Source organism: Carassius gibelio, chromosome B10 (genome assembly GCF_023724105.1).
Source record: "Carassius gibelio isolate Cgi1373 ecotype wild population from Czech Republic chromosome B10, carGib1.2-hapl.c, whole genome shotgun sequence".
NCBI lineage: Eukaryota > Metazoa > Chordata > Actinopteri > Cypriniformes > Cyprinidae > Carassius > Carassius gibelio.
In genome coordinates this window covers 12222588-12247383 of record NC_068405.1, presented here as the reverse complement: position 1 = coordinate 12247383, position 24796 = coordinate 12222588, and the positions used below count along the sequence as shown (strand labels likewise).

Genomic DNA, 24796 nt, shown 5'->3' with positions numbered 1-24796 from the left:
CTTTGGTACATCCCCCTTTAAAGCCGGATACGTGTACTTCCCCATCATGTCATAGATGGCCCTCACTATCTCTGTCATTTCCTGTGAGGTACATAAAGACTGAGTGAGTTATTGATTTAAGCTGATGTTAAAGGGTTCGTTCACCTAAAAATAATTTTTTTCATTTTCATTCTTCATTAATAACTCACCATCATGTCGTTCAAAACCTGTGAGACCTCCGTTCATATTCGGGACAGAGTTTAAGATATTTTATATTTAGTCAGAGAGCTCTTAGTCCCTCCATTGACACTGTGTGTACGGTCTACTGTCCATGTCCAGAAAGATAAGAAAAACATCATCATAGTAGTCCATGTGACATCAGAGGGTCAGTTAGAATTTTTTGAAGCATTGAAAATACATTTTGGTCCAAAAATAGCAAAAACTATGACTTTATTCAGCATTGTCTTCTCTTCCGTGTCTGTTGTGAGAGAGTTCAAAACTCTGCATTGTAGTGATATCCGGTTTACGAATGAATCATTCGATGTAACTGGATCTTTTTGAACCAGTTCACCAAATCGAACTGAATCGTTTAAAATGGTTTGCATCTCCAATACTCATTAATCCACAAATGCCTTAAGCTGTTAACTTGTTTAATGTGGCTGACACTCCCTCTGAGTTAAAACAAACCAATATCCCGGAGTAATTCATGTACTCAAACAGTACACTGACTGAACTGCTGTGAAGAGAGAACTGAAGATGAACACCGTGCCGAGCAGAGCATCTGAACCGAACTGATTCTTTTGGTGATTGATTCTGAACTGATTCTGTGCTAACGTTATGAGCCCAGGTAAACCGAAGGCTTGAATCAAGGGCAATCGCAAATAACGCCATTACGTAGAGCGCAAAAGAACCGGTGAACCGTTTTCTTCAACTGGTTTATTGAATCGAACTGTCCGAAAGAACTACTGGTGATCCGAAAACCGATGCAAACGGTTCTTCACTCATGAACGAGTCATTATCTGGCTCGGCTCGGTGTTCATCTTCAGTTCTCTCTTCACAGCAGTTCAGTCAGTGTACTGTTTGAGTAAATGAATTACTCCGGGATATTGGTTTGTTTTAACTCAGAGGGAGTGTCAGCCACATTAAACAAGTTAATAGCTTAAGTTATTTGTGGATTAATGCGTATTGGAGACGCAAACCGTTTAAAACGATTCAGTTTGATTTGGTGAACTTGTTCAAGAAGATTTTTTGTACTAAAATGTATCTTCAATGCTTCAAAAAAATTCTAAATGACCCTCTGATGTAACATGGACTACTTTGAAGATGTTTTATTACCTTTCTGGACATGGACAGTATACCGTAAACACAGTTTCAATGGAGGGACTGAGAGCTCTCGGACTAAATCTAAAATATCTTAAACTGTGGTCTGAAGATTAACTGAGGTCTTACTGGTTTGGAACGACATGAGGGTGAGTTATTAATGACATCATTTTCATTTTTCGATGAACTAACCCTTTAATAATGACTGCCTATTTACATATGCTATACCTCCTTATTGATAAATCCATCTCTGTTAATGTCATAGAGATAAAATGTCCATTCCAGTTTCTCTCTGACCGTTCCCCGCAGTAGAGTAGATAGTCCCATTACAAAGTCCTGAGAGAAAGACAGGAAAGACATCCTGTATGTAATGTCACTAAAATATACAGTATATTTTCATACTGTGCCAGGAGTCAACATTTTCTTCATACCTCAAACTTTATGGATCCATTATTTCTGGTGTCAAACGCATTGAAGAGATAATGTGCATATGTACTGGCATCTGGTACAGCAGTGACAACAGATGAAAGCATTAGACATTTAGCATAAGAAGCATGTAATATTTAAGAATATCTCCTTTTTTATTACCTCCATGTGGAAAAAACTGTGCATAAATGTGTTTAAATGTCTCCTCATTCACTACTCCACTTGGACACTCCTGAGGGGGAAAAATACACATTATTAACATTATATTATAAAAATATTATTGGCTTGAGCCCTCTTGTAGTAATTGGATTAGATAAAAAAAAAAATTAAAAAAATATAATATAATATAATATAATATTTTTTTTTTAAATACATTTGTAATAATAATTCCATGAATCACCTGCAGTTATGTAATGCCCATTCCTGAGAATGGTATATAAAAATAATAAAAATAATAAAAAAAAAAATATATATAACGTTGGTCTTAAACGCTGCCATATAATACACAGTGGTTTTGGCAAAGCATTTTTAACCCAACAAATATGAGCTGCTGTGTGGGTTGCTGAGCCTGACTGTTTATCTGTGTCTAATAGAGCGTGTGAATGCTGGGATTGAGAAATATGACTGGCTGACTGTAGCTTGAGGCTAGCGCACAGTGATTAGTGACACGCTTGATAATGCAAAGAGGAACAATAAGAGTTTACAGAGTTTTAAAGACAGATGAGACATGGCAAACAGATCCACAGGGACAGTATATGCAGATGAGATGCGATGATTCATAAGAAAAGACATTGAGGCATAAGGATATATTACATAAACACTATAAGCTTCTTATCAGATTCCAAGATGTGTCAAAAGACATTTGTATAAAGTAAATGTGCAGATGTGGGAGCGATGAGAAGGATAAGACGAGAAATACCGGGCAACGTACATTTTTGAAGCCTCTGTAAAGGACTTGTAGCTCTTGCTTGGTGAAGTTTGTCTGCGCCTCAAGCTGCTCGAGACCCTCCGGCCGATGGCAGACCATTGTCATCTCTAATTCATCATCTACCTTATCTAGAGAGAAAACAAGCCACATGTCAGTTTCAGGCTGATAAATGACCACTGCTTGCTCAGCGGTTGCTCTTTCACAGCAGTAAATATCAACTTTCTCTCAGATGCTCCTCCTTAAAACGCTTGTTGACAGAGTAAGGCTAAGAGTTGGATGAGAAATGATTGCATTCACATGGAAATCTCAGGCGGAAATATTTAAATGCATTTTGAATCTAAGACACTTTTGTGAATAACGATTCAACAATTTCTTCTGTCCTCGACATGTGTCCACGAGACTTCAATACGTGTGCACAACATTATTTTAATAATGTCCTGCATGGGCCTTAAACGTGTCAGTATGCAGTGGCAGAAATCTCATGGATTTCATTAAAAATATCTTATTTTATGTTCCAAAGATGAACTAAGGTCTTACGAAGGTCTTACGAGTTTGGAACGAGATGAGGGAGAATAATTAATGACACTTTTTATTTTGGGTATACTAACTCTTCTATTTTTACCTTTTACACGTTGTCCTTTGGTCAAATTATGCGTAGTCATGAATTTGCTTTCCACTGCTACGCTGATAATACACAATTGTATGTCCTGATAAAGCCTGGTAGCACACATGCATCCTGTATCAGTACTAAAAAGTATTAATAATCTCTCTTCTAGTCTGGTTGCCTTATCTAAAGTTTGAAAAGAGGCTCGTAACCTAGGTGCCATTTTTTACCTTCAGTACTCAGGGCCCACATTTACCAAGACAGCGTAGAAAAGACACAGGACACATGTGACAGCACTTTCTTTTTGTAGTAACAGCGTTCTACCACTAGATTCTCTGCGTAAGCATGTTCAGAGTTGTGCTTATATTTACACACATTCCTATGTATAAGTAAATACTTGTAGATCTCACACTTTGTGTGAAACTGTTCTAACACACATTATTTGGACATAAATGAGGGCCCAGGTGACTGGTGCACTCTTGCTTTACACAACTGATGCAACTAACAAAGATTAAGTCATTTCTTTCTTTTGCTTATTTAGAAAAGGGCATTCATGCTTTTATCTCCTCCAGATTTGACTACTGTAAAGCACTTTATTGTAGTATCAGCAGATGACACGTTCAAAGACCTCAGCTGATACAAAACACTGCTGCCAAGTGTTTTGGCAACACACACTAAGAGAAGTGACTACTGATCTTTGCTGCCCTTCACTGGTTACCTGAATTTTAGTTTTTAAAGCCTTGAAGGGTCAGGCTCCTGTCTATATTTGTGATTTGTTAACTCTCTCTGAGCCCGATCGCTGCTTGAGATCCTCTGATAGGGCCCTACTAATGGATCTGAAATCTCCACTTGTCACTAAAGGTGACGTGCTTTTGCTGACCGTGCTCCTCGGCTGTGGAAATCCCTGCCTGGGGATCTCATTATCCTCCTTTAAATCTCTTCTTAAGTTTCACTTTTATCATCAGGCTTTCTCTTAATCTTATGGTGTTTGTTGTAATTATTTAAATTATTATTTATTATTATTAATTATAATTATTAATTATTAGTTTTTATTAGTTTAATATTATAATTATTAGTTTTAAAAGGTGCTATATATATATATATATATATATATATATATATATATATATATATATATATATATATATATATATATATAAAAATTTATTAATCCTGAAAATCCTTTACCAATAGTGTTTCCAGACAAAAATGACCAGCTTTTAAAAGAATTGCTTGTAAGTCTTTCATTATGCTATTATTTATGACTCGTTTTCTTTTCATTTACAATTTTTTTGAATTTCTTTTTGTGAATTATTTGATGCAGTCTTCATTGATCTGAACTTTTGCACCTTGCAATTTTTTTAGTGAAAAACAAAAACAAAAAACGGTCCATTGTCTGTTGTCAGTATACGTTTAATGTACGAAGCACAGCTCACACAACAGTCTTACAGAAGCATCATGGAATTGTCGGTGGTGATTAGAAACACGCCGTTTCCCTTCGCAAAAACAGAAACTGTGCTTGGGGCAAACGCACAACTTACACCTTCACTTCAAAGACTTTCACTTTAGTAGGAAAGAAACTTGGATGACTCATGTGTTTGGACACACACACAGACTTTGGCTCACACACACTTGCGCACTCGCCCCCTGCAGGCCATGCATCTGCTGCTGCTGTGTCAGCTCCGGCAAAATGATTGGTGGGTAGAGAGGCAGATGGGGTGATGGGGAAATCAGTAGAACGAATGAAAATGGCCATGGGAGGCTTGAGGGAAGACCTTCATCTTTCACAGAACACCGGAGAGCCATTGCAACTCCGTATAAATGCTCCAGCCCTTTATAAATCATCTCTCTGGTTTTCAAACAAACACACTTTAACCTTCCATATACCTTTAAATGCACATAGATGTGGATATATAAAGTGATGGGAGGTTTTTAATATTTAATATTTTAAAATACTTTCCCAGTTCTTTACATTGATTGTTAAGTGTGCAGGGGGAACTATAAGAAAGCCATTAGTGGGCTGATTTCCCTGAAGAGATTTACCGTGTTACTTTTGGATCGAACTATAGTGTAATATTGTGACATGATTTGGGCTGCTAATGTCAAGGGTATGTGCTTGAATTCCCAAAGGATTGGACCATGTTGTAGTGAAACCGTATGTTGGTGAAAAAAATGAATTTTTCTATTTAATAGGGTTCCCAACTGTTTTGAATTGAACCATCAATGACAATCTATTACATCAGTCCCCCCCCCCCCCCCGTACTCAACATATGGCCACATCAGCTTAATGATTTATATCACAGCCAGTAACACAACTCTCAGTCACTAATGAGTTTTATTCATTCTTTATTTCCTACTATTTCCTGAACACATAAACTCAACAACGCATTCACACAAGAAGATAAAGAATGATCTCATTAGCCATTTCAGACTTCAAAACAAATGAACCGATTTCATCATGTTTAGCAAATTTTACAAGCTAAAGACCTACTTAGAGCAGTATGAATGGCTGTCTTATGCTGGTTGTTAATTTGTGGCTTAGAAACCAATATGCTTTTCATCAGCGAAATTTCACCAGCAGTGAACACTCTGGCTTTGTGACAATATCAAAACAGGAATTTTGCTTGAGCATCCCGACCAGCCTGACAATTTTGGTGCGGGACGATCTATTTGACTGACCAATAACAGAAAGTGTTTATGAAACCTGTTTGGAAAACATTCCTTTTTTATCTTTAATGCTTCTAATGCCACAGAATTGGCACACTTCACTTTTAAAATCTCTGACTGAAGAGGATCATCTCTTCGTACCTGCTGGACAAAGTTTTATATTGTTTTGATTATATTGAAGCCTTTCAAAACATCATTGTATTACCATTAGAAAACACAACACACATTCTGTCTCTTTGTAAAGACTGCAAATCATTTTAACCAGCTTGACAACATCAATTTGTAATGGGGAGTATAAATTTGAAGCTGAACTGAATTATAACAACAGAGCAAACAGCATCCATTAGCTGTTTCTTGAAGAACTCCCAGATATTGTCAGGTCTGTCTGATAACTGTGATGAGAATGTAATGGATACATCTCACGGGAATGACTGGATGTGAAGCTTCTGCTTGTGAAAGAACTCAACAGGGCAAGCCCCTCATTTCATCACTCCCAATTATCACCTCTCTGCCTTTTAACACAAGCAAACAAACTGATGTGAGAGGGAGAATGAAAAGGGAAGGTGAGAGAAAAATAAGTGGAACACAAGAAAGATGTATAGTGTAAGTTTATCAGAGGAAGAGAAGAGAGAGAATTAGACCATAATCACTGCTTCTCGTATTGTTTGAGGAATAATATATATATATATATATATATATATATATATATATATATATATATATATATATATATAATTTACTTTTTTTTCCCATATCTCAATATTCATTATTTCATTTATTGTCTGCACAGTAAATTTCTAACCAATAAGGCAAGGCAAGTCAAGTTTATTAATAAAGCACATTTTATACACAATGGAAATTCAAAGTGCTTTACATAAAATAAAGTAAAATAATAATTTTAAAAAATCACAAAAATAAAACAATGAATTTAAAAACTTTGAAAATGATTAAAAAATTTACTTAAAAAGAATTTAAAAATAGAAAACGACTTTACATAAAATATAGTGCAATGAGACCAAATTCATTCATTCATTCTTTCATTCGTTTATTTTACCTGTACCCTTGTATCTTTTCTTGTTTTTATAAGGTTGTGTGTGCAAAATAATCATGCACAACAATAAATAACTTGGGAACTGAAATTGAAAAATGGGAAAGACATGCTGTAACAAAAAAGATCGAGGGGCTTGACGATGTGTTTTTAGTATGGGAAAATGTAGAGATCAGTGGAGAATGGAGAAGCAAGACGTCAGCACATGAAAAAAATTATTTGGTGGAGTGGAAAAGCAACAGAACACAGCATGGGACTTAAACCCTCTCTCCTTCCATCTATTTCTATCTCCCATCCTCTTTAAAGCTTAAAAAAGCGACAAAGCCCTTGAAACAGTGGCAGTAGGAATACACTAAAATAAACTTTAAAGACACACTCTCCATTCAAGCAGCTATTAGTGCCATTAGAGTGCTTCTTCTAACACAGTGTTGGTGGAAAGGTAAAAACAACAACAGCACAAGCCTTCTAATCAATCTTTTCTTTATAGTTTTTAAAACCGAGATTGTCTCTGAGATTGATTGCATGTCTATTGAACTCATTAGGAAAATCAATGTGGATTAAATTGGTTAGCTACAAGCAAATTGCAGTGCAATTTTTGATTATGTAAGAGTGTTGTATTTTATAAAAATTTGTAGTTATGTGTCAATTTATAAGTATTTTTTAATAGGCCAATTATAAACAAGTCAGGTTAAATCAAGTTTACTGCCATTCATTCTCAGTACAAGCCAAGTGTAAGAAAATAATAAACTGCAGTTTATGGTGCTACATATAAGAAGACATTGCCATTAGAATCCTGCCCTTGAGTGTCAAGCTCAAATATATATATTCTTCTAACAGGTAATTAACCAAAGCAAGCTGCCCACATTCAGCCCCGGGGAGCACTAGACCACAGTGATTTGATAGATCTATGGGGAAGATGTCAGAGGAAAGTGACAAACAGCAAGCAAATAGTTAAACAGCAGGATGAATATTCATGAACAGCTGCTGTAAGGCAGTACAAATCACTTGTTACTGCAGCTCTAAACTCCCCTCTCATTATGTCTGGGGTCACACCCCTCACACAGAGCTGAGGATCCAAGCAAAGGCCTCCAGACCAGTCTTGGATCACTGATCTTTGAATGGTGCAATGGTTTGTTTGGAGCCTAATGTCCCAAAGCAGTGGTCATACAGTAAATTGTTTAGCTGGAGCAAAGGGGACAGAAGACCATCTGCCAGAGGGCAGCAGTTTATTATGCCATTTAATTTAGCATTAGACCATTTTAAGAGTTTGTAGAGGTTTGTAGAGATAATTCACCCCAAAGTTCCAATTCAGTTCATTCAAATAAGTTACTCTTCTATGTTGTTCTAAACCACCAATGATTCGAATCACAAGTTAAGGGTGTTGTGCAGAATTTAAATTCATGAGTATGAATTTGAACTGAATTGATTACAGGAATTTGAATAGGAATAACAGAAATTGGAATTTGCTCAATAATTATTAAAAGAAAATCAACACAGGTAATGCAAATCTGTTTAAATGTTATCGTAATAAAATATTTATTATTCTAGTGTTTTCTCTGTCTGTAAGGCTTTTAAGGCTTTAAAAAACGTGTCTTTTTTGTTAAAAAATATATTATATTTATACTTTAATTTATTGAAACAACCAAATGTATTTGTGTTTCATAGATAGGTTCTTCCATAGATTTGCTATGCAGTAGAAAAAATTGACTATATGAATAAATGACTAAAGTTTAATGATTAAACTTGTGATCCATGTAACTAGACCAAGAACAGTAGCAGTTCTGTACAGAATTAATGTGTATAATGCGTCCCTTAATTGCTATCATGTGGATCATAACAGCCCATCATCTGCTTTACAAAGCATTAGAAAGCTGTCTCCATGACAACTACACCATGGCGCATGTGAACAGGAAGAAGGTTGATATGTGAGCAGAGTGTTAAAACACCCGCTCGCGTACAAAGATGCCACACACACACACACACACACACGCTGTTCATGATGTTTATCTGTGAGGGACGAGGTTAAACCATGATTTGTAAACAGCAGACTGTAAGGTGTTGCCTGTCTATTGAATATCTTCTCAACCTTGCATCCTTTCTGTCCTCTCTCAGTTCTTTAGTTTAACATTGTCTCTACATATATCTCTTCTTTTTAAAGTGTCATCTGTCTTTGAACACAAACAGGACACTCGTCCGTTGCCTTAAGCGCTCTATCAGTGACTAAGTTAGCCATTGTGTCATTGATTTAGTGCTGTTATTGGTACTTCAAAACCCCTTTTAGCACAGAATGCATCGAGTTGGATAATCTGCCATTAGTTAACATACCTCTAGATGGTTGTCTTTGTCTTGTCTGCATAGTCAGTGTGCCCACTACAGCTCCCATGTTGTCACCGCAAACACACGCGTGTTCAAACTAATAAGCGTTGAGTCTTGTCTTTCTTTGTTCAGTCCCCTGCTCTTGTTTCCCTCTCCACTCTCATCTTACTCTTCAGTGAATGAAGACAAGCTGTAATTTTCTTGCTAAAAGCATATGGTTCCTTCCTTGATGCCCCTCCCACGAATTTCACTCCCTCTCTCCCTTTATTTCTCTTACTTTGCTCTCGCTCTGTTTCTGCTTGGTCCTGTTTGTTGTTCAGTGTCAGGAACTGTTGCTGTGCAGGTGGATCAGTCTGTTGGGAAGCAGTAGGAAGAGTGTGAGGATGAAATGCTCCTCTCTGTGATATGCGCGCGCGCACACACACACACAGATAAACAGCAGACCTGTTTCTTATGGAATTGCAAATTTACACACAGGCTGAATGTGGCACAATGGATGATGACTTTCGGTCACACTCTGCGTCTCTTATATGCTCAAGCATTTGTTGTTTTGTCATGGTGGGATGCTCCATTGACTTCTGTTGTTCTTATATGGTGCGATTTATGTTTTCTATACTCTAACCTACATCTAAACTTCACAGAATCCATTTCAAAGGGATGATTCATTCTTAAGAAAGAAAAACTGAAAAAATTGTTTATGTATGGAAAAAGACCCTAACCCTAACTATAGAAAGAAATACAATTCTTGAATAAAATTTGGGTGAGCTGTCACAAAAGTATTACTGTCCTCTTATTTTTATTCTTTATTATTTTCCTCATAGGTACACTGTAAAATATCTTGTTCCATTTACAGTAAAGTGACAGCTATGGTTGGCAGGGATTGACTATAAAATATAGTTACAATGTTTCATTACAGGATGGCAAATTGGTACAGGTAAATTTATATGTATTATGTGATATAACATTAATAATGTAAAGATAAAAAAAATCTTGTTTTACTTTAGACAAATAATAATTAAATAAATAACATAAAATACAAATCAAAACATGCTAATTTATACTACAGATAACAAAAATTGCCAAAAATAAAAACTTCGTAACTTTTAAAAGGTTTTTAAAAGGTGCTGTATATATATATGTGTGTGTGTAATCATATGTGATGTTTCATAAAATACAATTTTAATTTTACTGCATTTGTGGAGACATTTTTAGTTCCCATATTGTAGGCAAAACCTTATCCACATCCATCAAATGAATTGTGGTAGGACTATGAGCATTTGGTTTCATCATCCACTGTTCATTTCCAGTTATGAGCCTTCCTGCGTGCATGCGTGTGTGTGCATTTGCAATTTAATGACTCGGATAAGAATGTTTCATGGATCAACTACCCTAATTTTCAGTGTGTACATTTCACAAATGTGTGTTTTTGATGTACTGAACATTTATAATGCTCTGTAAAATGACCCAAATACTCTTGTTTGTTTCGGTATTCTCTCTCATTAGTGGGGAACAAAACCCACAAACCTTTCCGATTAAAGAGATGGAAACAGAGATAAAGAAAAACAGAAAGTAGAAGCAGAAAGACAAACTACAGAGGCAACGAAATTGCAGTTGGGAGATGTCTGTGTTTTAAAACAGCAGGTCTGTAACCTTATTAATCATCTAAAAAAGATGAGACTTCAGACGGATGCGCTGTGGGCTGGGAGTGAGGAGAGTTGTAGGTAATGAGTAATTACATAATATCAATCCGCACCGCTTCGTATTACGCAAATCCAGCAGGACTGACATAAAAATCAGGCCAAGATATCCAGAGGTATCCTCATTCTAGCACATAGGCATCTGCTTTCCTTCACGACAACCCGGTCTGCAACAACACAACACCCTGAGGTTGTACCACCTGCCTCACACAGGATAAATTTGCTGGTATCAGCATTCAAATTTCAACACAACACATTTTTCGCAGATGTAAGACATTTGTAATGGTTTTCTTTGGCACTCATCCTTGGAGCAAAAACAATGAAATCCAGCAAACGACTGGCATGTGTGAAATCCAGGCATGCAGGTGTAAGCCTCTTTTCTCCATCTGAAGTGTCTATGTTAGACTTTCCTTTGCAGACACCTCATTGAATCTGCTAATGCACTTGGGAGATGGTTACAGATGATCGGCTTACCCTTGGAAACATATTCAGTGGTGCAGATAAAAGCCAGAAAACCTGTAATCATGGTAATATCGTTAATAGGGTTTTGTAACAGAAGTACAGTAAGAAATGGCATAACAGAATTTTACCAGCTGTCCTGTAAAAAAAACTGCAATATGTTTGGATTATGTAGTAACTGACAATCCATCTCTCCTATTCTTGTGTGTGCAGAAAGCCATTTTCTTCTGCACAGTGTTTCCTAACATCATAATATGTGGTGTTGTCATTTTATTTTTTAAGCTACTGATCTTTAGATAACATTCAAATTAATCAAAGATTTTTTGGTCATTGGTAAAAAAAAAGAGAGAGAGAAAGAAAGCAAGATTACATGTTAATTGTTGCAGTTATCTTGTCTTGTGTGTCAAGTATTGGGCTCTTTGTGTGTGTGTGTGTTTGTTTACAACTAAAATTAAACGTAAGTCTTCCATATCACTAGGCTGTTTGAAAGGTATCTTAAAGGGGTCATAAGTTTTCCTTCAGTTCTTTGAAGTGTTACAAGCTGTTTGTGCATATATAAGATCTATGAATTAGCAAAGACTAAAGTCTCAAATCCAAAGAGATAAAAATGCCCTTCCTAAAACGTCTCATTTAAACATGCCCCCACATATCTACATCACTGTGTTGGAAGATTTGACACCCACCCAACTTAACACCGCCCAAATGTTTACACGAAAGAAGGCGTAACTTTTATTCTCACTGTATAGTAGTATTGTTGCCACCACTGCCATGCCGTGGAGACTCTGTGTGTTTCCAAATATGTAAAGGGCATAACATTTCCATCACACGAAGCTAAACCTGTGAGTTCAACGTGTATAAAAACACAAACATAACACTGAAACACGTTACAGCTGCATTGCTTTATATAATAGGCCATTCCTACGAACTACATAAACTAGAGTAACACTATTTAAAGTTGAAATTGAAATCTAGTTAACATTCTTAGAGTGTTTATCCCCAACACATGAACTTGAAGCAATGCCCTTCAGAAATCCAGCAGAAGTTCTAGTCCCATAAGGGCTGAGTGCCAAAGCCGCCAAACAGTTTGCATCTCTAGTTAAAAACTCACAGGCAGCTCCTGTAACTCCTGGGGATTTTAGTGAAGACTTCAAACAAGCTTTCTGTCTTCCTGCCCAGAACTCATAATCCTCTTGGCTCCATAATCATTCTTCAGGTCTCTGGTGTGTGTATATGAAATTTGGCTCTCTCTATTGCTCTTATGAGTGTGTAAAAACACATGCTCCCACATGTGAGTGCAGTGGTGTTTATGTTGTGTTGATTTGTTGCAGGATTGTGATTGTGGCATATTCGGTTGTGCATTAAAGCTGTGGAGAATCAGAAATGGTACATTTGCATGGAGTGTATAGGTTAATTAACCTTCAAGGCATAAATAATCACTAACAAACCGCCTTCTCTTTTTTCCTCTTTTTATGCATTTTCTTATCACATACGTGCAGCCTGATCGCTCCGCTTTTCAAAACCTTAAAATCGCCTCCTCCATGCTTCAGCTTTGAGCGTTACAGGAGGCAATCATTTTTGTCATTTTTTGCCATGTAATACTTTCATAACCCATAATGCCTTGTATGGAGCCCATGACAGGATATGCCAACACATTCGCACATGCACACGCTGCACATTCACTTTATCAAAACTAAATTAGGCTAATTAAAATTGCTGTTTGCTTGCCCTTTGAGATATACATTCTGGCATTTGTGGAAGTGAATAAAAAAATATTCTCTCTATGAACTATAACACAACCCCAAGAGGAGTTTTTCTAATTTAGCTAACTTCAAGTGGCATAGTTGCAATTTTGTTGTCCAAAAATGATCTAGGTTAGAAACACACACGCAGACATTCGAGTTAAGTCTACATTAAGTAGAACAAGAAGGACAAATATATATATAAAGTTATATATTCTAATCCTCTAGATCTTCTCATCTACTCATCTATCACTCCTTTCTCACAAATGACTTATTAATGAAAGTATTTGTAGCTGGTTAATGTGTAAAATGGACCCTACCTGTCCTGAAGGTGACCTGTTTGGTGTGCATAGAGAAGGTCCCCAACACTACACCCATCTTCAACACCGTTCTTCACTTTCCTCACTTTAGATCTTGGATTGAAAAAAGCAGTAGTCCCTGTTTTTGCCCTAATCTTCTGGTCTTTCAACCTTCTTTTACTCTCAGGGTTGTTAGTTACTTCGCTCTCACTCTCTCTGACTTTCCTCTGCGTTCTGTCTGTCTATCATGTGGACTCTGAAGGCTGCTCATCATTTCCTGAGCTTTTATTGGGGGCTGAGAGAGACATGGAAAGAGAGAGAGGGAGAGAGATGGTGAGTGATTCATTTCGGAATACAAGTGGAGAATGAGAGAGTGATAAAACTGAGTAGTTTATAGGTCTATCCTGCAGTGTAAGTTCACATGACATGCAAGAAAAATAATAGGCTAAATCGTGTTGCATGATTTACTAATTCGTTCCCTCACTGTACGAAAACGTGCACACGATTAATATTGCGTTCCCTCGATTTACTATTTTGTTCACTTGATTTATAAATTGTGCTCACGATTTAGCAAAACGAGAGAAGGCAATAGTAAATCGAGGGAACGCAATAATAATTGTGTGCACGTTTTAGTACAGTGAGGGAACGAATTAGTAAATCGTGCGCACAATTTATTTATTTTTTCTTGCATGTCATGTGCGGGGCTCCGTAAGAACAGACTCATGGTGGGTGATTAGAAAAAGAAACAATATCAGTCTTTTTCCAGCAAGTATGAAAAGATGATCCTTTTCAGTCAGAGATTTTAAAAGTGAAGAGGGCAATTTCTGTGGCACTACCATTATGAAAGAGAGTTGTGAAAATAAGGAATGTTTTCCAAACAGGTTTCCTAAACATTGTCTGCTATTGGTTTGTCAAACATATCGCCCCGCCCCCGAATTCATATCATTGGTTGAGCCAGTGCTGCTGTTGTCAGGCTGGTTGGGATGCTCAAACAAACTGCTTGTTATGAAAGTGTCACAATGTTCACACTTCATGGGGAAATCAGTCTACAGGAGATTTTTTTTTTCATGACATTTCTAATATGTTAATGTCGAGATTTTAATACTATTCATATATGCTGAAATATAAGTGATCTGGTATAGGTAAGACTAGTATAGCTATTAATATATTGATCATGATTTGTTCCTTTTATTTCTAAGGAGGATTTTAACAGTAGACTATTGTAAAGATTGTTTTATAGTTGGTGTAAACAAATGTTTTAGTTATTTAGTGTTACTTTATTTGATTATGCATATACAGTATAATAACTTATAAGTAGGCTATAGCACTTTTGTTGTATTGCACTTTAGGTTGATGCATTCGTTGAATATACATATCATTCACAATTGTAGGGTATTTTTTTTATTTAAAAGAAGTTTAATGCTCACCAAGGCTGTATAATTTCTTGATATATATATATATATATATATATATATATTACGAAACTTTGAAACATTAACTATAATATTTGCTAAAACATTTTTTGTATTTTTATACATGTATAATTTAAAATGTCATTTATTTCTGTAATGCAAAGCTGAAATTTCAGCAACATTACTCCAGTCTCCAGTGTTATATGATCCATCAGAAATTATTCTAATATGCTGATTTGGTGCTCAAGAAACATTTATTTTGATCATCAATGTTAAAAACAGTTTAATCTTTTTTTGTGAAAACAGTGATACTTATTTAAAGGATTCTAGGATTAATTAAAAATAACAGCATTTATTATTTATTTATTGTGCAATTGCTAAAGAAATATATTAATTACAAAAATAAGTATTAAGTTAAAAACAAAGTCTTGATGCAAAAATTTTGACATATAAACCAAAGATACATGGTTTTATGGGCTCTATCAGTGGTCAGAGTATTGCAGTGTTAGGATTAAGATAATCACTTTAACCAAAGCGCTCTCGCTTGCTTTCTAGAACATGCTGGACTCTTATCTATCTGGGCCACTTAAACATTAACATCTTTTAGTGCAGCTCTCATATTGACTCATTCACACGCAGAGGGAAAAGACTAAAGATTCAATTACACCCGGCAATTAAAATACAAGCATTTGTGCTGTTAAAAAAGAGAACTTTAAGAGCATCAAATCCTTGAGCTGGAAAAAACACTTGATAAACTAAAAGCAGGGCTGAAGCATGTGTTCAAGAAGGGGAATGACAAAAAAAAAACAAAAAAAAAATACGGCTCAGAGGAGGATAGAAAAACCGGGGATGATGTGAGGACGACAAGGAATTGTGAGAATGAGGTTTTGCACTCTTGATCTTTTCACAAATCTCTCTTCTCTTCTGTCATTCCTCTCTGAGTCCAGAGGAAAATGTGTGAGAGCCAGATAGAAGTGAATGAAAGTGAAGAAAAGGAAAAGACAAAGGAAATAACAAGAAAGCTAGATTGAGCTTCTTCTTTTGAGTAAACCCTTGTTCTGTCAAGAGCTGATCATTGAAACATGTCTCTGCAATGTGCTTGCACATCATTCCATGTTCTTTCATCTGCCTTTCCCTTTCTTCTTCTTCTCCTCCTTAATCTTCTACCCAAGCCTATTTGCATCCGCTCTGCTGCTGCCAGATGAAACTGCTGCTGCAGTGAAGGATCCAGGAGCAGGAGAGATTAAGACAGACGATTGATCTGTGTATTCTCAGTTCAATATGAGATACCGTTTTGCTAGGAAAGAGAAATCGCAATGGAGATCTCTTTATTATCTCAACTGTTTCTCCAAGACAACACTGAGATTAATTGCAAACATATTGAGAGTTTTTCTTTTGAGTCAGCAAGAAACTGTTTTAACAACCTGTTTTATATCCGTAATGACAGCACCCAAGAAGTAGTTGTCTCAGAGGCAGAGCCAGTTATTACATTTATATTAAATACTATGAACTTTTTAAATCTCTGGCACTTTTGAATAATTCACAGCGAGAAAAGTAACATGCTAAAATTCACTCAAAAATGTAAATTCTGTCATTAATTACTCAACCTCATATCGTTCCAAATCCGTACGACCTTCATTCTTTAGAATTTGGGACATACCTACTCATTGTCTTTTAGATCATGAGACACATTTATTCAGGTGTATCCAAACTTTTGACTGATATTGTTTATATGAAAGAGCGATGAAGTGATAAAATCACTTTTTGATAAAGATGGAAAACAGAAAAAGTAAAAAATGCAGCAATAACACTTTTTTTGTAGTAAATATTAAATGGCCTTTTTAAGTATCACATTGTCTTTTTTTCAGTACAATATGAAGTATTTCTTCTGAAAAAAAGACCCTGCAATTTCAAATAATGTCCGCAAGAAGAAAACTCAACAACTGTCTTAGAATCAGAAATCTCAAGATTAACTTTTAAAATATTTTTAAAATATATATTTTTCTCAGAAATCCAGTGCTATTCTCATTATTTTATAGCACTAAACACGTGTGTGTGTGTGTGTGTATATATATATATATATATTTTAGCTCTGGGTATCTATGTCCTACAGTCCACACTGTAACACTAACAAGAAAGAAAAGAGTTAAAGCACTGAACCAGCTTGATATTGTTAAACTGAAGTTATTTAGCTCATTATATGATGTTTTGAAAGCTAATGTATCAGTGGCTCGACAGCAGCAGCTGCAGCTCACAGTGTGTGAGTTACTGGGATAGTTCATCAGCCCGTGCCCCCTCATATAGCCTACCCACAGTTCACAGTCAGCTTCTGCTCAGGCCTGCTGTCGACTGTATGTAAACACAGTCCCTCGTGACCCAGTAAGGACTGCAGTATGATATGCAAGTGTGATACGATTACAAATGCTACAAAATACATGGCATGCTGTTCATGCCATGAAAAAATAAAAGTTGTGCAGTATTTTTCAGGTTTCTTACTAGTAGTCAGTTTCTTTATTAATAGCGGTTACACATGTTTTTACCTTGTAGGCAATTTACTGAGCCTGTTGGCTGCAGATATATTTTTCTTTTGTCATATCTAATTTTGCCAGTCCCCTTCAGAATGCTTACAGGGACATTAAGTCATTTTGATACAGCCCTTGTGATTTTGCTCAAATGCATTTATTTTGGATATTATACTGCCATCCTGTGGTTGCTTATGTGCACTCTCCCTTTCTTTTGTGCCTGGTTGTTTCTGCCCAGAGTCCAGATCTGCTTCAACAGTTTTTCCCCCAACTGCTTACACACTTTTTAAAAAACTTTGCCTCTTGTTTTTTTTTTTTTTTCTAAACTTAAATAAAAAATCCAAGAATTGCACACACAAAATGCCTCACATCTCTTGCAAATGAAGCACTGAATTCAAACCATCGCAAAAACATCTCAAAAGCAACCATTTGCAAACAACTTTGCCATTATAAATTCCTGTTAGATTTGTGTATGTTACATGGAGAATTGTGTTTTGTGAAATTGAAAACTAAGTCAAAGGCCAATAATTAGTGCATGGTTTTGCAGATTTGGCGTGTGGTTCTGGTGTTTGAGTGTCAGGTTTCAGAAATTGTGTGACAAGAAAATATTTTTTTTTGTGTTAGCACTTGAAAAAAAAAAAAAAATCAGTAAATATTAGCTAAATGATCAATCATGGTGGTTTGAGGTAAGACAAAAACACTAGAAGTTGTAGGCCTATTCATGATATAGGCTACTCTGTCATTTTTTAAATAAGAAAACTTGAAGATGTTTCTCTTATTAGTCATTTTATGCAATATTTAGAGACTGAGGTTTGGAGAACAGTGATAAGTCAGAGAGATGAATAGGAACACCTATATTTTAGGAACAGATATTTTGATAAATTAATCTAAATGTGCATTTAGATGTGCACAAGTTATGTTTAACATTACTTTCAACTAGTAGTTTGGATGCTAAATTATACAAAAGCAAAAGTTAAAATTTTGAAGTAATGTAATGTTAATAAGATGCTTTTACAGCAAATTGAGTAGTATTTTAACAGGTGTGCAGTTCATTTATTTAACAGAAGAGGGCGACATTTTACACATGATCTGTGCAGCTGTGCCTGTATTGATATAATCTATAAACTGCTAATAAACTGTCATACTTTTCTAGTATTATCCAAGAGCTTCTTGACATTCACTGCATGATCATAGACCTGACTTAGCTGTAGACCTAACTGACATCTATATGGTCTACAGCAGGGATAGGCAACTCCAGTCCTGGAGGGCCACGATCCTGCAGAGTTTAGCTTCATCCCTCATAAAAACTCACCTGCCTGTATCTATCTAGTAACCCCGAAAACACCGATTGCCTTGTTCAGGTGTGTTTAATTAGGGTTGGAGCTAAACTCTGCAGGATAGTAGCCCTCCAGGACCGGAGTTGCCTATCCCTGGTCTACAGTTTTGATCTATAAGAAATTCTTTGTAATTTGTTAATTTTATTTATTTATTTATTTGGCTCATACTGTTAGAGTTTCAGCAGATGAGTTCATAACATAAACTTATACAATAAAAAAAATAAAAAAATAAAATCACATGCATATGTAGGAAGAACATCTCTATCAGAGCCTGCCTAAAAATACCATATGCCACATTTATCTCCATGGAAACCATCTGCACAGCTTTAACACTGAGGATTTATGTATTCAAACTCTCAAATAACCTTTGCTGAAAATAAAAATGTGCCTATAATCAAACTGTTCTGATGCAGTATCGCAGGAGACATATTCATTTCACTTCTTGTGCATGCCAGTTTGGTTCGGTCCAGCATGTTCTGTCTCCATGTACTTAAAAAACTAACTTTAAAGTTCATCAGACTAAGAATTATGCATCCCTACGGTCAGTGGCAGACTGAGTTAGAGGTCACATATCCGCCTGGAGCGGTAAAGAGTTGCCTGATTCTCCCTCATGCGTATTTCAGTATTAAAACAAAGTAAAAAGGCCACTTCTAAAGGGCATCTACATTGACAATGATTTAAAGGAACAATGCTATAGAAGTCATTCGATTTTAATGAAACTTGGCAATAATTATAATAATGTCAGTCTGTTGGTTTGATGTTATCACCATTATTGTAAGCTACTCATTGCAAATAAACTGCAAACTGGGGACCCACTTTTAGTGACAACACATTAAACAGGCCCTGTCCCACCTGAAGTATTGTAAGAAAGCCTGGTATCAACAGTACAGTGACTAGCAGAGACTAAATCGCTGTCAGCGTGAATGGCACTTATTCTGCCATTCTGATATAATGCCTTGGTCTCATAACTAAATGATTCGTAATGTTTGTTTCAGGGGCTCGTTGAGTCTTCAGCGAGCAAATCTGAGCAGACAATGATCGCCTAAGATCATTAAGAGCTGTGCAACATCAACCCGGCAAAGGCCTTGTGCTGTGGGCCAGCATACATATGACAAGAGAGAAGGAAATGATAGATGGATGGAGAAACAAACAGGGAAAGTGAGAGTGAATGGCGGAAGTGTCATGAAAACGGAGGAATGTAGGGTAAAGGAGGAGAGAGATGGAGGGGAAGAGTGCGAGAGATGGACAGGGATGTTGGGGATAAAAATAAACTGCAGGAGGGAAGTAGATTACGTAAAACAGGACGAGTGATTTAAAAATTAAAGGTGGAGACGTGCAATGTCAGCTTAGATCTGCTGATAAAGAGAGAGAGAGAGAGAGAGGGAGAGACAAAGAGGCAGAAGGGAAGAGATAACGTAAGAGACCCTAAGTTAGAGTATCATAGTAGATGTTTATGTTCACTCTGTAGGGAAGAGAAAGAACTGCACTAACCAGACAGAGTCTGTGTTTTCACTCCAGTGTGTTTAACATCTGGCATTTTAACAGCTGTTTCTTGGTCTTTAGTCTCAGTGGATACTCTGTGAGAGTCCCATATGAACCTGTTCTTACTTTAGCGAAGAATGTGTGTCTTTTTAACAAATTTGGTGAAAATGTCCCTGAAAGGGAGTGAAATTGTCCTTTTGAAGATGGACAATTTCAAAAGTGGTCATAAATGATGAAAATGCTAATTATATAGTATCATTTAAAAAAATAAGTTTTTTTTTTTAAAGCATAGAGTCACTTATGCTGCATTTATTTAATCAGAAATACAGTAGTACTGAGATATTATTATGAAATAAATGATTATTTTCTATTTTAATATATTTTAAAAATATTATTACCAATGTGGAAAATATTTGTGCTGTTTCATATTTAGTTGAAACCATGATTGTTTGATGAATAGAAAGTTTAAAAGAAACTTAATTGGAAATAGGAAAATTTTTATACTATGTATATTATATATAATATTTTAATGTATCCTTGCTGAATTATCTAATAATTAATGACTCCAAACATTTTCATGTCTTGCAAAGTTTAAGCATATTGATTTACCATTTTTTGCATATTTGACACGCATAAAAAATTCAGATCATCAAACAAATTTTATATTACACAAAGATATTGCAAGTAAATACAAAATGCAGTTTATATGTGATGATTTTATTTATTAAAGGAAAAAAGCTGTCCCTGCTAATTTTCACGTTTTTTGGCCCTCCTGTTAAATCATGGAAGAACTGATTAACCATGTTATTTTAGAAAGCGGGGTTAAATTTTACTAGTCACATCCAGGCCAGATTACTACCAGCGCTGTTGAATCAAGAAATCACTTAAATAAAACCTGTCTGACAAAGTCAAGCATGCTGAAAGAGAAACACATCAGATGAGGAACAAAATAGTTGACAAGTATCAGTCATTATCCACAAATTGAGAAAACTTTCCCAGGAGTGGCTGGCCTTCCAAAATTACTCCAAGAGCGCAACGACAACTCATCCAGGAGGTCATAAAAGAACCCAAAATAACATCTAAAGAACTGCAGGCCTCACTTGCCTCAATTAAGGTAAGTGTTCATGATTCAAAAATGAGAAAGAGACTGGGCAAAAACTGCATCCATGTGAGAGCATCCAACGCCACTGCTGACCAAACAGAACACAAAGACTTGTCTTATATTTGCCAAAAATATCTTGATTATTCCCGAGATTTTTAATGGAAATATTCTGTAGACTAATGAGACAAAAGTTGAGCTTTTTGGAAGGTGTGTGTGGTAGTGTGATGGTCTGGGGCTGCTTTGCAGCTTCAGAACTGGATGACTCGACATTATTGATGGACATTATTGATGGTTTCTGCACTCTATGTGTCCATAGCTAAATGTTTCTGTATCTCTCTCTCTCTCTCTCTGTGTGTGTTTGTTTGTGTGTGTGTGTGTTTGTGTGAAAAAAAAGGACAGAAAGGACGGCCAAAGAACAGAGAAAGGTCGTACGTCAGAAAGAAAGCTGACTGCTATCTCTAGAGAGTGTTCAGTCCAGGTGTTTCTGAAACAAGTGTGTCCAACTGTGTGCCAATGTGCGTGTGTGACCCCTGCAGAGGGCCGAATGCCTCTGTGTCTGTTGATCTGTGACCGAGCTGCCTTTCCCTCCTCAAACTCACACAGAAGACTCAAACACACCTCCGGGACGCTGCTGGACTTTACGCTCATGCACTACTGTTCCGTTCTCACATCTTCTGGTTCCAGCTTATCTTTCCATTAAAAAGTCAATTAAATGGCCTCTGTTAAAATCAGCCAAGGTAACCATGGTTGCACACGCATGAAACCCTCAGTTTGCTTGTGCAAAGCCTGAAGTCAGAAAGTCACCATGTTTTGTTCAGTTAAGATGAAACATGCTGCAATGAACATTAAATTAATGTGTGGAAAAACTACTGTACATTATTGAACTCTGACTTAATGCAGTTCTTCATTGTGAGACAGAATTTGTATAAACATAATATTTTTCAATTAGAAATATGTGCTAATTTAATACTGATATATTAATAATATTTTTTTGCAGTGGTCAATAATACTTTAATATTCTATTTAATTTTGGTCTATTTGTATTAAATCATTTATATTATCATCTGTATCTACACTTCCAATAAGCCATCCCAGAATACAAATAATTCTTTCATAATTTTATCCGGTTTCAAACTTATTATTATTTTTTTTTTCTGTAGAACAGCAAGTAATTTTTACAAGATGCTCAAGAAAGAGCCCTGCATATATGAATCCACATTGCGATATTTCATATTTTAAAGGATGAGTTTGAATGTGCCCATGTGTGTGGAAGTGCCGGCTATGGGGATGATTATCAGTAAATATTGACTTAATTCATTTAACACAAAACTTTATATCATGATATAAATATAAAAAAAAAAAATTGTCATCAGTATTTACATTGTAGATTTGGAAAATAGTACACAATTTGTATGCACTATTGTTTTCTTTCTTGGAGCTTGACTGACTGCTTCTGGTCACTATCTTACACTGTATATATATGAAGAGTTCAGATGCAAAAGCCTCTAAATGCCATCTGAATTATATATATATATGTATGTGTATATATATATATATATATATATATATATACATACATACATACATATATATATATATATATATATATATACATACATACATACATATATATATATATATATATATATATATATATATATATATATATATATATATACATACATACATATATATACATACACATATATATATATACATATATATATATATATATATATATATATATATATATATATATATATATATATACACACACACACACACACACACACACACACACACACAGAGACAAAAACTGTTTCAGACTGCAGTGCATTTTCTGATTTTATTTCCAATTCTACTAATGGACTGAAGTGTAAATCTCACTCTTGTGCACATATGAATACACGTGCAAGCACACATGAGTTCATTCTCCCACACACATACAAACACACACTAATTCAAGCATATTTTTTTAAAGGTCATGAAAAGGCCATATGTTTGAGTCTTTTTTTCTTTCTTAGCTTCTTTCTCTCTTTTTTAATTACTTTTGCCTTCTTTAGATAAAATGAAATATGTTAGAGGTTGGGTCCTGCTGGTATTGCCCGCGTTATTGCCGCAAGATATTATGAACCTCAGGCACACACACACACACACACACACACACTCGTATTATCAACAGCTCAGGAGGAACAGGAGGCCGAGGTGGAGGAGGAGGACGTGAACAGGCCTGAATAAATTCGAGATGTTGTGAATGTTTCACATCTAATGTTACATTTACATAAGATGATGCTGAGAGAAACATTTGGCACCTCCACAGCTGCTGGAGCCAAACCGAAACAGAATCACTGAGAAAATGCTGGAGTCGGAAAAGAGACTGAAATTCAGCGAGTGACAGAGATGGAGGTAAAAGAGAAGGAGAAAATGTGCGAAGGAGGAAAAGAGTGTGGGAGAGTTAAATTGCTTTGGCATTGTAGCTGTCAGACAGATGGTAACAAACTAGTGTCAACTAAAGAGTTTGACTGAAACCAGATGGAGAAAGAAAAACTTTCCTGGAAACAAGTAAATAAAAAATATATCACATTTGATCACTGCATAATAAATCACCCTGACTAGTATTAGTTCCCATTATAATTAATTTGTCCAATTTGTGGAAAACTGTCAATTCTATTTCTAAACCTCTCAAACATTTTTAGTTTCACTATAAATGAAAAAATGATTCATTCTGAAGTGTAAGTTTGTATATTTCTTTGTGTGTAGCACCTTCCGCTCTGCATATCAGGTTATCATTCAGTAACATGTATTTTGCTCAGTTTCTCAGTCAAAATTATTGTATTTGTTCAGAAGACTGGAGCATGTGAATTATGTAATGATACATTTATTGTGTTTTTTTTTTCTCTTCATTTTAGAGCTTGACAAATCCAGTTCCTTTCATTTTCATAACAATGAAAAGAGCTGTGCTTCTTCAAATATGCACCTTTTGTGTTTCACAGAAGAATGAATGTCATACAGGTTTAGAAACAACACGGGGGAGCCAATAATGCCAGAATGTTCTTATTTTGGGTGAACTATCCCTTTACTGTAATGACACACTGAATAACCGAGTCACTCTCTGAAATCTCTTTCTCTTTTTCTGAGTGTGTGTAGTACATCTTGGTCTGCACTGTTCTGGAGAGTTTCGAGTCCTCAGGCAACTGGACTGTGAACATTGCATCAGTGATATAATTCATAAAAATCTATTAAAAGTAGAAATAGGAGAGGTCGAGCTGTAGACGCAGTGAATTTTGTCTCTGGTCACATTCACACAGCAGCACAATAACCACAATGTATACCTGAACTCAAACCTGTGGCCTTATGTGTGAACAGAACCATTCTGAACAACTGTCTGTCACGGTTTAGTGTAAGAGACACTCTGTGCTGCACATCCATGTCTAATGTTTGGTTTCAGTAACATACAGA

General features: G+C 35.9%; 1 protein-coding gene across 3 annotated transcripts in view; it reads right to left on the bottom strand.

Annotated features, from left to right (window-relative positions):
• The window catches only part of LOC127966574 (Kv channel-interacting protein 1), a 32033-nt gene that overhangs the window by 1782 nt on the left and 5455 nt on the right, over window positions 1-24796 (bottom strand). The window contains exons 1-6 of one of the 3 annotated variants that reach the window (XM_052567678.1): window positions 13504-13717; window positions 2657-2781; window positions 1888-1957; window positions 1731-1801; window positions 1528-1635; window positions 1-81 (exon numbers count right to left, since the gene is read on the bottom strand). The exon at window positions 1-81 is cut by the window's left edge and continues 24 nt beyond it. In XM_052567678.1, coding sequence (XP_052423638.1) covers window positions 1-81; window positions 1528-1635; window positions 1731-1801; window positions 1888-1957; window positions 2657-2781; window positions 13504-13561 — 513 coding nt within the window. In that variant the 5' untranslated portion in view covers window positions 13562-13717. Of the gene's footprint in view, window positions 82-1527; window positions 1636-1730; window positions 1802-1887; window positions 1958-2656; window positions 2782-9297; window positions 9665-13503; window positions 13718-24796 lie in introns of those variants that run through there. The other 2 variants (XM_052567677.1, XM_052567676.1) reach the window with 2 other exon arrangements.